Source organism: Lepus europaeus, chromosome 5 (assembly GCF_033115175.1).
Source record: "Lepus europaeus isolate LE1 chromosome 5, mLepTim1.pri, whole genome shotgun sequence".
Lineage (NCBI taxonomy): Eukaryota > Metazoa > Chordata > Mammalia > Lagomorpha > Leporidae > Lepus > Lepus europaeus.
Genome location: NC_084831.1, coordinates 82774773 through 82789607, shown reverse-complemented (window position 1 = coordinate 82789607; position 14835 = coordinate 82774773). Strand labels below are relative to the sequence as shown.

Here is a 14835-nt window from a genome sequence, read left to right as displayed (position 1 = left end):
CAGAATACCAGTCATTAAAAACAGGTTCCTGACCTGCAAATGTTAAACCAGATGAATAATAATGACTGATATGTGAACTTTAAAAACTCTTTGTTTGCATGAATAATTTTATACTGATCCATATGTTGTTGACTTTGTGTAAAAATTAAGGTTGCTTTTTCAGTTAAAGATTGTGTAACAATTGCCAACAATGCATCTGAAAAAGACATATGGATCTGCTGTTTAAATAATGTAGTGGATAAGACCAAAGAGAAAATAAAAGATGTGAGGAGACTATAAAAGCCAGAACCCTGATTTGAATACAAGTTCATCTGACACTCATATTAACCAATTCTCCCTGCAGGACAAAGCTTGCAACACTAGTTTGATTTTCACCAACATTTTGCATCTGAGTTAACTCTCTAGCTCAAGATTAATATAGTTCTCCCAATACTGATTTTGACTGAGAAATGTATTTTCTCATTCAGGTTCCCAAATTCTATAAAAAATAAAAGGAAAGCGGGGCCGGTGCTGTGGCGCAGTAGGTTAATCCTCCATCTGTGGCACCAGCATCCCATATGGGCGCCAGTTCTAGTTCCAGCTGCCCCTCTTCCAATCCAGCTCTCTGCTATGGCCTGATAAAGTAGTAGAAGATGGCCCAAGTGCTTGGGCCCCTGCACCCACATGGGAGACGGGGAAGAAGCACCTGGCTCCTGGCTTCAGATCAGCACAGATCCAGCCATTGCGACCATCTGAGGAGTAAACCAATGGAAGGAAGACCATTGTCTCTCTCTCTCTCCCTCTCACTGCCTGTAACTCTACCTCTCAAATAAATAAATAAAAATCTTAAGAAAAAAAATAAAGGAAAGAAATGAAAATGTATATTCTGGGGTGAGTGTTTTGGTGTAGCACTTAAGCCACCACTTAGGATGTCCACACTCCATATCAGAGTGCATGGGTTCCACTTACAGCTCCACCTCCAGTTCCAACTCTGTAACCTGGATGGCATAGCTGAAGATCCAATAGTTGGGTCCTTTTCACCTCTCTGGGAAACTTGGATTGAGTTCCCAGCTCCTGGCATCAACCTGGCCCATCCCTGGTTGTTGGCATTTAGGGAGTGCACTAGCAGGTAGGAGATCCTTGCCTATCTAATTTCAAGTAAATAATTGTTTTAAAGGCCATTGTCTGGTCAAGTGGGAATATAAATTTAGGAAAACGGAAACTTCCCTGGATAAAGAATGCTGAGATGAGAGAGATTCAAAAAGGAATCCCGTAGCCATACCTTCTCTACATCACCCAGACCTTCTGTGTCAAGCAGAACTAGGGTGTGGTCGGGCTTCTCAGGATGAGGCACACACCACATCCAGATGCCCTTGGTGTGAGACTGCACGGTGGATCCAACTGAGAAGCCTGCAGAGAAGTGGAGATGTTGTAAGAGAGGAGGGGCTCTGGAAATAGGAGAATTGCCTTGATCACTGAAAAAGGATTTAGAGAAAGCAAGATGGCAAAACAACGGAAGGCACAACTAATCTGGTTCTGAATTACAATAAAGAAATAGAAAAATAACATCAAATATCATAGACTGGAAATTTTATTTTTTAAAGAACACCATACTACTAAAATGTCAATAGTTTATAATTATACTTATGGGAATTACTTCCCTGATAGCTCACTCTTGATGAGGGAGCACATGATGCTCTTTCCCAGGAGACTTGTTAAGGGCAAATAAAAAACACAGTGTGAGGCATCAGGACAGACAGCTGCCCTTTGTCTCCCCGGAGATAAAAACACCAGTGCCTTCCACACATTGGCTTTCAGTGCCCCTCCCCCTCCCCACCTTTCTCCCTTCTCTTCCCCAGGCTGAGTGGTGACAGTGTGGGTGGACAGAGGAGCCCCTCAGAGCTCAGCTGTTGCCACTCACCCTTCTTCTTCCCAGCCAGCTTGTTCATGAGGTAGGACTTGCCCGTGCGGTAGAGGCCCACGATAGCCACCACCACCACGGGCTGTGTAATGGCAGACAGGATCTGCACGGCCTCCTCATTGACCGTGAACTGCTCATTGGTGTTCTCAATGAGGCACAGGGGTTCTGCCATGAGGCTCTCCGAGGCCATGTCCAGGACGTTACCTTGTCTGCAAGGGAAGAGATGAGCTGGGCCGGAATATCTAGTGTTTAAACCGAGAAAATCATTTTGTCTACTGAATCTGGGCATATGCTCCTCCCCAGCATGGCCTGTCTGAAGAATTTTCTAAAAGCTAAAAATAGCTTAGTAAGTGTGGATAGCAATGAAATACTATTTCCTTCATACTCTTGATCACCTTACTGGCTCCTAGCTATTTGGTAGACAAAGGGACATCCCACCATTGTGAAAGACCCAGGTAGAGTTCCAGGCTCCTGGCTTCAGACTAGCACAGCCCTGGCCATTGCTAGCATTTGGGGAGTGGACTAGTGACGTATCCACTGCCCTACAATGTCTGCCTCTCTCTGCCTTTTAAGCAAGCAATTAAATAAAGAAAGAAATAAATAAAATTTGCTTTAAAAAAATCATGATCGCAGAGGCAATAGCAGAGTAGAGACAGAATTCAGCACAATAAAGGGTTAACAAGTACTAAGAAACAAAAAACTCAGTTGGGGCTATAGGAAAAACCCACTTTGGAAGAGCAAGACCAAGGCTCAAAATACATTGCTGCCTGGAAACCTCTTCACTGTTCAGACTGGGTTTCACTCTTCCTGTTCTTTCTTTTTCTGGGGAGATGAAGAATCTTCATATTAGCAGTCTAGCAAGCTATTTACTTTGTATCTCATTCATTACTCTTTCTCACGAAAATAACAATCATAGCTCATCAGACTTACAGACTAAAGTTTGAACCAGCTTAATCAGGTTTTCTACCTAAATAGCAATTATAATCTCTTAGAAGTCATGAAATGGCAAAGGGAGAAAAGCGGTTTTAGGATATTTTAAACTCACAGGTTGGTCTTCCCATATATGCATATTTAATTCAGCAAGAAGCGAATGTAATTGGCACTTGATGGATTCTGCTCTCTGATAACACCATGACTTAATCTTTTCTGAGTCCCAATACACCACACCCAGTTAAGCTTCCTCCTATCCCAGACAGACCGATTTTAAAACTAAAAGGAACCTTGTACAGTTCTTCCCACCTTTGCCCAGTCTTACCTTAACCGCAGCAATAAAATCAGTTGGGAGCAGAGACCTTCCGGAGCAGACAAGGAAACTGCTTAGACGAGGACTTGATAAGAAACTGCTTTGACGAGAACTAGCAAGAGTTCTAACTGCTGTGTCCAGTGTGAGTGTAGCTGAGATGATTTCTAATATACTTCATCCTTACCCACCTCCTGGGATTCCCTATCCCCTCCCCTCCCCACCCCACCCTCACCCCCACCAACAGTTAACTGTGTAGCACAGGGAAACCAAAAGTGGGAAATGACGTTGGGAAACTTGCTTGTAGGAAACTGAAACTACAAAGCAAAGTCAGTTACAAATGCTTTTTTCTGATGTTGACAATTGCTGGGCTGGAAGGTTTGGTCGGATTTCTCAGAAACTCTATGTTGCTACAGAAAAGAAAACTTTGAGATTCTTGATAATGTTTCTAAGCATATGGTATTTTACATAGCTTGAAACCTGATATTTATCTTCAGCTTAGAAGCAGGGCAGGAAGAAACCTCATAAAATTTTGGGGGTCTAAAGGGAAAGAAAGTTTTTAAGTGAGAATATAATTTTCCTCATGGGCATTGTCTGCCTTAGAAAAACTACTACAGAACATGCCTGTGACTATAGACTTGTAGTTCAGGCCACAGAAGATTAGAGATGGGACTTGGGCACTCCCTTGACTTGCATCCTCTGGTCTGCTTTAACACAAACCAGGAGGAAAAGAAAGCTAGGCATCAGAAGCAATGGGTGGCAGGCCTATTAATGGCTGATCTATACAGTGATCTGCCCTCAAAGAGACCCAACAGGCCAGTCCACTGCAGTGGCTTTCAATGTGGTAAGCATGGGCTTCAGCAGAAGTCAGCTTGTGAAGAGCCCTGGCAGCTCTGCCAAGAGTTGGATCATTGGAAATGGACCTGCCCTGGAGTCGAAGGATGCCCAGGTCAGAGCCACAGATCTTATTGGCTCTAAGCTGAAAAGCCCTTCACTCAGCCCAACTTCCAAAGTGACCACTGCAGCTAAGGGTATGGTCAAGTAGGGTCAGCAACATTGCAGGCAGAACTGTAAATTTCTTATTAGAGATGCCCCCTGCCTTTATCTGGCCAGCTCTCCTCCCAGCCCAGCCAAGTAATGAAAGTCAACAGAGTGCCTTCCCCTAGGAGGTTCACACCTCCCTTAGGATGTACCCCATGTGAAGAGATAGATAGGTCTGGGCCTCATTCCTTCGTAATCATAACCTCTACTCTACCACCAATGACTCTACTCCCAACCTGTGTGTACTGATGGTCCTCTTCCCCACTTAATGCTGGTTAATGCCACTCTTAGGATCATTGGTTACTATCTTCACCCTGTCTTTTATGACCTTGTCTAAATATGATCAGAGTCGGTGAACTTGGTAGGCTTCCATAGCCTTGGCAACTCATGACGAGAGCCTAGGGTGGTTACTGGTGCCATAAACTAGAGTGTCAATTTGTTGGGTCAACAACAGGAGTTACTGTGCACTTGCTCCTCATGTGGGATCTCTGTCCTTCATGTGCTGTACATTGTGATTTAATGCTATAACTAGTACTCAAACAGTATGTTTCACTTTGTGTTTCTATGTGGGTGCAAACTATTGAAATCTTTACTTAATATATACTAAATTGATCTTCTGTATATAAAGAGAATTGAAAATGAATCTTGATGCAAATAGAAGGGGAGAGGGAGCGGGAGAGGGGAGGGTTGTGGGTGGGAGGGAAGTTATGGGAGGGGGAAGCCATTGTAATCCATAAGCTGTACTTTGGAAATTTATATTCATTAAATAAAACTTAAAAAATAAAAAAATAAAAAAATTTGGAGGCTCTAATTTTTTGAAATGTTTGATACACTTACATAGGGTCAAGTTTCTTGCTTTTTTTCTGATTTAACAACTTTATTGAATTTGCATTAAAAGAATCACATAGTAATTAGTAGGTACCTGTGTACATGTACAGCTCAGAAGACAAATAAGAAACAAAATCATTCCCAGAAAGCTTCAAAAATGGACACGTGTAGTCTAAGGATATGATAATGGCTAAAGGGATACCCAAAGGACCATATTTTGATATGCTTAGGCTACTATTTTCCACAATGCCTCTACAATTAGAATCTTACATTCACAGAAATGAAAACAGGAATAAAATCCTACTTTATACAGCAGTTTATTTCTTATTGCTTTTAAAAAAAAGTCATTTAAATTTGCTTTTAGAGTATAGATTAAGCCTAATCATCCATGAAACACAATACCTTAAAAGTATTTTAAAAATCAAAGAAAGCTCCATCTTTTCAGTTCACCTGACAAAATGCACCACCCCAGAACATTTATCATCTAGAGCAATGTTTCTCAAAGCATTGGCCGTGGACTGGGCTATAACCCATGAATCATTTGCTACAGCTTTGTATGCTCTACTGAGCACTAAGTCAAAGTGTTTATCACAAAGTTCAGTGGAGGATGTCTGAATACCTGCTGTTGGGGTGGTTTTGATAAGGGGCCCAATCAGGGAGATAGGATTAGATTGATTAGATTCATGGGCTGGAAACCACACCCCCTTGCCTCTACCTGATCTTGTTACCGGAGAAGCAGAGGGTCCTTGTCTTCCCACAAAAAAGAATTCAGGCATGAGATAGAAAGCAGTAGAAAGCAAAATAGCAAGGTTTATTAGGGTAAAGACATCTGTAAGGGCCGGCGCTGTGGCTCAGTAGGCTAATCCTCCGCCTAGCAGTGCCGGCACACCGGGTTCTAGTCCCGGTCGGGGCACCGATCCTGTCCCGATTGCTCCTCTTCCAGGCCAGCTCTCTGCTGTGGCCAGGGAGTGCAGTGGAGGATGGCCCAAGTTCTTGGGCCCTGCACCCCATGGGAGACCAGGAGAAGCACCTGGCTCCTGCCATTGGAACTGCGCGGTGCGCCGGCCGCAGTGCGCTACCGCGGCGGCCATTGGAGGGTGAACCAACGGCAAAAGGAAGACCTTTCTCTCTGTCTCTCTACTGTCCACTCTGCCTGTCAAAAAAAAAAAAAAAAAAAAAAAAGACATCTGTAAGAACAGATGGGCACTTTTCCAGACAGGATCTGAGAGGAATTTAGGCTGGGGTTTTTAGGGGGATGGGTCTTGCCTTCCAGCCTCTTCTCTCCCCCTCTCCTTCTTCTCCTCTGGAACAAAGGACTTGTTGGGTGTAAATATGAAAAATTCCTTTCTGAGTTTTTCCCACCGAAGTTATGAGTCAGGGGAAGCCTGGCTGGCGTCACGTCTTAGAGGAGGGATGTTTATCAGGCCAGGTAGAAGGGGCAGGACTCCCTGGAAGGTCATCAGGATCCGGGTGGGACTTTGAAGTACAGATACTGGGCTGAACCTGGAAGGTTATCAGGATGACTTTGAGATGTGGATGCTGGATTGATGTAGATGTCAATTCCTTAGGCCCTTGTCACACACACACACATAAGCTCATTTCTGACTTCCTACCTAACAATCTCACCTGTCAATCAGGCTGTGTAACCACCGCCCTTTTGGAAGTGGATAAGCCTCTGGGGAGCACACTGGGCCCACCCCTGTTCTCCTGCATGCCTTTTGTACTGTCCATTTTTGCAGCCACTCCTGGCACTTCTCCTGCCTGAAGGGCTCCTTTGCGTGCCTCTGGCCTACAGACTCCCATATGTGGCCCCTGGCCTGCCTCCTGAGAGTTTAGTATTGAAATCAGGGACCTTTACTCAAAATTTTATTAATTATTTTAAGATTAATATTTTGAGGGTCCTTGCTGTCTATTCTTCTGAATATCAACTCAAATAAACCAGGCACTATGGTAAGGTTTTAACATCTATTTAGGGAGAGAAATATACAGGAAAGTGAGGGCTTTATTTAGGAGAGAAAGAAGTCTAGAAACATAGGCTGGGTCCATATCAGGCAGAGGGCAGGCCGAGAGCCACGTGGATCAGAGTGTGCAGTTAGGAGCAGCCATAGGTAATGTAGCGCAGGCGGGAAAACAGAGAAAGGGGCAGCCACAAGGCTGAGCATCTGGAGGCCTGAACAACAAGACAGGGGCCCCAGCACTCCAGGCCTTTTATTTACTTCCAAAGGGGAGTGGTTATGTCATCTGATTGGCAGGTAAGCATACAGGTGAGGTCAGGTAAGGGCATGAGATCACAAAAGGGGGCAGAGTGAAGGCATGGTCTCCAGCTCACAAATCTGATCAATTTAATCCTATCTATCCTATCAGTATGGAACTTCCCATATAATCCTTCTGACTCCTCTCTCCCTTCATAAAGCTCTCACATTCCTGTGTATTTTTCCCACTTCCCCAAACAAATTCTGAACTGTACCATGTTGCCTGTCTCTTTTGTGCCTGAGCTTAGAATGCTTCTCTAAGCTTAAGACAAGAACCCAAAATATTAAAATTTGGCTTAAGGTTACCCCACAACAGTTTCAAACAAACCCTAGGATTTCATCACCTACTTTTGGAACTGATAGTATACATATTGCCTCACTGGAAGAAATCAGACACTTGTATGCCAGTGACAGCAGTTACCTGTCAATTTGCTGCCACTCCCCTTCATTTACTTTTAAAATAGATTCATGAAAGGGAAAAGATAGTTCCAAGGCATCTATTTTATCATGCAGCAAATGCTTACGTTACTGGTGAAATGGCAGCAGGGGAAAGGTTACCGTAGTTGTTTGTCTCACGTGGAAGAAGAATTTCCGTGCAGATGAGGCCGAGGAGAGAAAAGCAAAATTTATTTAAGTCGGAGAGTTCCTGGCAAAATGGCCAGAAGGGGGCTTCAAGAGAGGCAAAACCCATAGGGGCTGATGGTAGTACGGATTTTAAGCACAATTTGGGGGGAAAATCTTTCAATCAGCTAACAATCAGTAACAGAATCCATCAAAAGTCTTGATTTTTAATCTGATTTGCTCATGATAAAACAAAGGAGTGTTCAGAAGGGTGGGAGAGATAATGTCTTTCTATTCTCATGATATAACTAGAAACTCAGAAAGGTTGGATGGGCACTTTTGTCTTGCTAAAGGCTATTTTTGGGGAGAAACATGGAGTAGGATGTGGCACCTTCTTAGGGGGACTCTCCCAGTTCCTCATTTTCCTCTGGGACCAACCTGACTGCCTATTGTGATTTTTCTTTTTTGACAGGCAGAGGTAGACAGTGAGAGAGAGAGAAAGGTCTTCCTTCCATTGGTTCACCCCCCAAATGGCCACTACAGCTGGGACGCTGTGGCAGGCGTGCTGCACTGATCCGAAACCAGGAGCCAGGTGCTTCCTCCTGGTCTCCCATATGGGTGCAGGGCCCAAGCACTTGGACCATCCTCCACTGCCTTCCCAGGCCACAGCAGAGAACTGGACTGGAAGAGAAGCAACCAGGACAGAATCCAGCGCCCCAACCGGCACTAGAACACTGGGTGCTGGCACTGCAGACGGAGAATTAGCCAAGTGAGCCGCGGCACCGGCCCACCTATTGTGATTTTAAGTTACCCTGATTATGATGAGAAACTAGGATGACTTCTTTTAAGATTTATTTTTTATTTACTTGAAAGGCAGAATTACAGAGAGAGAGAGAGAGAGAGAGATTTTCCATACACTGGTTCACTCTCCAAACAGCCACACTGGCAGGGGCTGGGCCAGGCCAAACCCAAGAAGCAAGCCAAACAGCAGACTCATAGAATGAGAAACACCCTGAAACACACTCTGACCTGAGAATCAGCCCTTAAGGCATTCAGATCTGGCTGAGAAGTCCATAAGAGCATTTCAGGCACGGACAACCAAGACACTGTGGCAAAAAATTGTCTACATAAAGGATCTCTTGAGTGAGACCCCAGTGGAAAAAAGGGCCCATCAAAGAAGGCTGTACTTTTCTCTAAAGGGAGAAAAGATCTTCTATTTTGCTTATGGTCCTGTCTAAATACTGACAGAGTGTAGATACAAGAGGCTTCCATAACCTTGGCAGCTCATGTCAAGAGCCTCGGGTGATCACTGACGTCATAAATAAGAATGTTGTAGCAAAAATAAACTTATATGTAAATAGACATTGGAAACAGCTCTATGAAGGGTATATTTATCTGCAGAAAGACCACTGGGAGAGAAATGTAAGAAGTAAAGTATGAGAATTAGAGGTCATTTTTAAAAGAAGTTAGCTTGTATATTTTGCATCTGTTGAGTTCTCCATTTCCTCCTTGGGTGTATAAAAGCTAACAACAGAAGACCTGGTGATGAAGTTGAATTCCCAAGAGAACTAATATATGCTTAACTAAGTCAGGTGTCATAATTCAATTGGTGAAGAAAATTGCAAAACAAAACCTCCCAACAAACTCCTACCTGAACTTCCTGAAAAGACCTTACAAATAAATAGGTAGGAAAGTACTCAAAAGCCAGCCTAAGCCTATCAAAATTGTGCAGTTTGCATTCCCTCCTCTGCATAAATTTTATTTTATTTTATTTTTTTGAAGATAAGGTCTTTTTTTAAAGAAAGCTTTTATTTAATGAATACAAGTTTCATAGGTACAGCTTTAGGAATATAGCAGTTCTTGCCCCCATACTCACCCTCTCACCTCTACTCCCATCACACCTCCTACTCCCTCTCCCATCCCATTCTTCATTAAGATTCATTTTTAATTAACTTTATATACAGAAGATCAACTCTATACTAAGTAAAGATTTCCACAATTTGCACGCACACAGGCACACAAATCAAGAAGTACTGTTTGAAAACAAGTTTTGTAGTTAATTCGGCCGGTGCCATGGCTCACTTGGCTAATCCTCTGCCTGCAGCACCAGCACCCCGGGTTCTAGTCCCAGTTGGGGTGCCGGGTACTAGTCCCGGTTGTTCCTCTTCCAGTCCAACTCTCTGCTTGTGACCCTGGAGGGCAGTGGAGGATGAGCCAGGTACTTGGGCCCTGCATCCACATGGGAGACCAGGAGGAAGCACCTGGCTCCTGGCTTTGGATCAGTGCAGCGCCAGTCAAAACGGCCATTTTGGAAGTGAACCAATGGAAAGAAGACCTTTCTCTGTCTCTCTCTCACTGTCTATAACTCTACCTGTCAAATGAGGAAAAAAAAAAAAAGAAAAGAAAACAAGTTTTGCAGTTAATTCTCATAGCACACCTCAGTTGGGTAGAATATATTGAGAACCCTGCCTGCAGTTAATACAAGAATGCGTGATCAAGGCAGTAAACACTTTTACTGAAAGAGTAAAACATGCTGAGGACATCATGAAAAGTCAGGGTGGACTACGAGTGCCTGGGAAAACTCACATTCACCTTCCAGAGAAGGAGTAGGAGATACAACTTCTGTTCTTTCAAAATACAACCAGGACTTGCAAAGGGGTCATTAAAAACCTTTGCTCTTCCCTTCTTAGGTCAAATCCTTCATTTCCATAGTGAAATATTCTTTGATTGCAAAGCCAGATTTGGGCATCAATGAAAAGAATGTAAGGCACGTGCAGAAGTACCAATTTTCTCCCTTAATAAGAGAGAAAGGAACCAAGGGTCCACAATTGCTCATTTCTTACTCCCTGCTTTGTCTTAACCAAAAGTTTGGATTATCTCTTAGCAGTGATTTTACACTGACTTTTGTCTCTTACCTTTTTTTTTTTTTGCTATTTGTCCTATTTTCTAAACTGTGTCACATGAAATTCTCAACCCAATTTCCTTTTGATAGCTGTGGCTATCATAAATAAGAGTGTCAATTGTTAAATCAACAATAGGAGCCACTGTGCACTTACTCCCCATATAGAACCTCTGTCTTTAATGAGCTGTACTATGAGAATTAACTGCAAAACTTGTTTTCTTTTTTTGTTCATTTGACAGCAAACAACAAAACTAAACATAGTCCCTGATGAGTTTTTGCTAAGAATGCCTCACAACAATGAAATACTTCTCCGGTCAAGCTCTGCTAGTTATTTTCCACTACTTGCCAAATCCCCTAACAGTTCTTGTAGAACATTGCTTACCTCTCCTGACCCTTTGAACAAACACTTTTCATATTTTATATTTGAACTTGATAAACTTGTAGATTCCTAAAGTCATGGTTTCTCCTTATTACATTTGTCTCTGATCTAGATAGTGGAGTTTTAAACTATTTTGTTTTGGCTTGACAAGTAATTATTGTATATATTTATGAGAAAAAAATGTAGTTTTGACAAAGGTAGATGTTATGGAATGATTAAATCAAACTGATTATGATGTTACCCTCCAGAGTTATTTTTGTATGAAATAATCCTTTGAAGTCTAGTCTTTCAGTAATTTTGATACACACATCACATCATTAAATATCATCACTATGCTATGCAAGATAATGCAACATTAATTCTGCTGTCTACCTGAAACTTTGTGTTCTTTAATCAACATCACCTAATTTCCTCCACATCTTGTAATCACCCCTGCTTCTATAATTTCAACATTTTTATATCCCAAATGTAAGTGAAATTATGCAATATTTCCTCTCATTCCTGGCTTATTTTCACTTAGCATAATGTTTTCCATTCTCACCCAAGTTCTTGCAAATATAAGAATTTCCTTATTTTAAAAAATTATTTATTTATTTGAAAAGGAGAGACAAAGGCAAAGAAAGAGAGAGATCTTTCATCTGCTGGTTCACTCCCCAAATGGCTGGAACAGCTAGGGCTTAGTCAGGCCAAAGCCAGAAGCCAGGAACTCCATCTGGGTCTTCCATGTGGGTGGCAGGAACTTAAGTACTTGAACCATCATCTGCTACTTCCCAGGCACATTAGCAGGAAGACAGATAGGAAGTGGAGTAGCTAAGACTCAATCAGTACTGCAATATGAGATGCATCCCTAGCAACAGCTTAGCCCACTGTATCACAATGAAGCTTAATAATATTTCATTGTGTGTGTGTATATATATGTATATGACACAAATTAAATTTCTTGTATTGATTTACTTTTATTTGCTTAATAATATACCATTGAGCATATATTCCATATTTTTAATTTATTTTATTTACTTACTTTTTATTTGCTTGAAATGCAGACAGACAGACAAGCAGAGATCTTCCATTCTCTCCTTCATTCCCCAAAAGCCTGTAACAGCCAAGACTGGGTAAGACCAAAGCCAGGAGCCATGAATTCAATACAGATCTCCCAATTGGGTGACAAGAACCCAAGTACTTGAGCCATCACCTGCTACATCCCAGAGTGTGTGTTAGTAGGAAGTTGGAATCAGAAGCAGAGCTGTGACTTGAACTTAGGTATGAGATGCAAGCAAAAAGCTTCTTAACTGCTTCACCAAACACCCACACCCATTTTCTTTATCCATTCATCCATTGTTATATACTTAGCTTGGTTGGATTAGTTGTTTTTTTTTTTTTTTTTTTAACAGGCAGAGTGGACAGTGAGAGAGAGAGACAGAGAGAAAGGTCTTCCTTTTGCCATTGGTTCACCCTCCAATGGCCGCCACGGCCAGTGCGCTGCAGCCGGCCCACCGCGCTGATCCGAAGGCAGGAGCCAGGTGCTTCTCCTGGTCTCCCAAGGACTTGGGCCATCCTCCACTGCCTTCCTGGGCCACAGCAGAGAACTGGACTGGAAGAGGAGCAACCAGGATAGAATCCGGCGCCCCAACCAGGACTAGAACCCGGTGTGCCGGGCCGCAGGTAGAGGATTAGCCTAGTGAGCCACGGTGCCGGCAAGGATTAGTTTTTATTGGACAAAATTAATAGATGCTTAACGTGTCTCAGAGAGAACAGAAGGGGACAGTTACACATTGGGTAACACCAATCCCCATCCTATAACCTAAGTATTCTCTTGTAAAGACACGAGTATCGCAAGGCCTGGAGCAAGCTGCAATCAGGTATCAGTATGAGATGAGTCCCAGCCTCTTGTAAACTGCCCACCAAGCCCCAGCTAACATCAAAGGTGAGACTGAGAGGATGAGTCAGTACATCCGGGGCACCTGGCTGAGTCCACCCCTTCGCTACTCTGATCACCGTACCCTACATTTAAACTCAATTCATTGCCATGTCTGCAGGTTGGTGACCATATCTATGCAAGATTTAACACATAAGGGTTATTAGCATACTCACAGACTTTGCTGCTGCAACTTATCCCAAGACCATAATATATTCAGCATCTCCCTCTTCCACTTTCCAATCTAGACCTCTCTACCTTCCTCATAACTAGAAGCAGATGTTCCATGTAAGTTATTAGAAAAAGAAGAAAAGATTGAGCTGTGTGCTGGAAGCACTCCTTCTATAAGTGTTACCAAAAAGAACCATGGCTTGGCAAAAACTCAACTATTCAACAACTCCAGGTACCAGAAGCTCAGCTTATCTTCTGGTAAAAAACAAATGAGCACCATACAGCACATTCTGCTTACTTACTTACATTTTATAAAAAGTGCAAGTATCCCCATTGTCTTCAATTTTCATTTCAGCTGTATCTTTATATGACAGTCATTCTGCTGCCCACAAGTACAGTTAAATAGCATATTGCAGGCCCATGCCGCAGCTCAATAGGCTAATCTTCCACCTGTGGCGCAGGCACACCGGGTTCTAGTCCTGGTCGGGGTGCCGGATTCTGTCCTGGTTGTTCCTCTTCCAGTCCAGCTCTCTGCTGTGGCCCGGGAGGGCAGTGGAGAATGGCCCAGGTGCTTGGGCCCTGCACCCGCATGGGAGACCAGGAGGAAGCACCTGGCTCCTGGCTTCGGATTGGCACAGTGCACCAGCCATCGCGGCCATTTTGGGGGTGAAGCAATGGAAGGAAGACCTTTCTCTCTGTCTCTCTCTCTCTCTCACTGTCTAACTCTGCCTGTCAAAAAAAAAAAAAAAAAAAAAAAAACCAGCATATTGCAGTCACATAGAAATTGTTGTATTTGGTTGTATTACATCTCAGGTAATTCAGATGAAAAAAATGCAAATCTTCACAGTTTGCTATCAGAAATTCAGCTCACAATGGTTACTAATTAATGCAAATTTGTTCAAACTTATAAAAGTTCTACAATAATGGAATAGTATTTAAAATCTGGTTTAATGGTTTAACAGTTAATACATGTTTTCTACTTTTTTGGTTACTTTGTTTTAATCTATTTTGATCACAAATACCACATTTGGTTGTGTGTTTTTCTTTAACTTTTGCATTTTCCAAGTGTTCATCCAAACATGGATCAAATTCACCAAGTAGTTTTATGATTCTCATGACATTTCCATTATTTGAAGAATGTAACTTTTAATCATGACCTCCTATTGAGCAAGCCTCATTTAACATGTAATAATTACCACTACTCATCCAAAATAATAGCAAAATTTTCCTCAAGACACTGGAAATTGCCTTTATATTTGATTTAGATGAATCCAAATAAACTCAAGCATTCTTCAGCTCTGTGGAGTCTTCAACATGTTTTGAAAGTTTGTGATATAATTATTCATTTTGAAAAATATATGCTGTAAATCAGTTTGTTCTGATGAAAACAATTTATTAAGCAAACATTATATGCTGACTTTTGGTTCTTGAATAGGCTATCCAGGATCTCAAATGTTTCAATTATTTTAAAATTTGAATACTGTGTATTATCTCAAGCCAAATGCAGACATAAGTAGGCCCAACAGAGAGTAATATCAGTGCTTCACATTAAAGAGCTTCAAGAATGACACCAGAACATCCCACAAGTCCTGAATGAAACGTCTTTCATAACAAAGTAAATGTAGATAATAAAGATACTAATTATT

General features: G+C 42.3%; 2 protein-coding genes across 6 annotated transcripts in view; one reads left to right on the top strand and one right to left on the bottom strand.

The window, feature by feature from the left end:
• The window catches only part of KYAT3 (kynurenine aminotransferase 3), a 206874-nt gene that overhangs the window by 76086 nt on the left and 115953 nt on the right, over positions 1–14835 (top strand). The window lies entirely within an intron of this gene.
• Positions 1–14835, bottom strand: part of LOC133759924 (guanylate-binding protein 5-like) — a 91357-nt gene that overhangs the window by 15301 nt on the left and 61221 nt on the right. For 2 of the 5 annotated variants that reach the window (XM_062191674.1, XM_062191676.1), the window contains 3 exons: positions 12125–12196; positions 1901–2109; positions 1262–1389 (listed from right to left, as the gene is read on the bottom strand). In XM_062191674.1, the coding sequence (XP_062047658.1) occupies positions 1262–1389; positions 1901–2109; positions 12125–12196 (409 nt within the window). Of the gene's footprint in view, positions 1–1261; positions 1390–1900; positions 2143–3155; positions 3334–12124; positions 12197–14835 lie in introns of those variants that run through there. The other 3 variants (XM_062191677.1, XM_062191679.1, XM_062191678.1) reach the window with 3 other exon arrangements.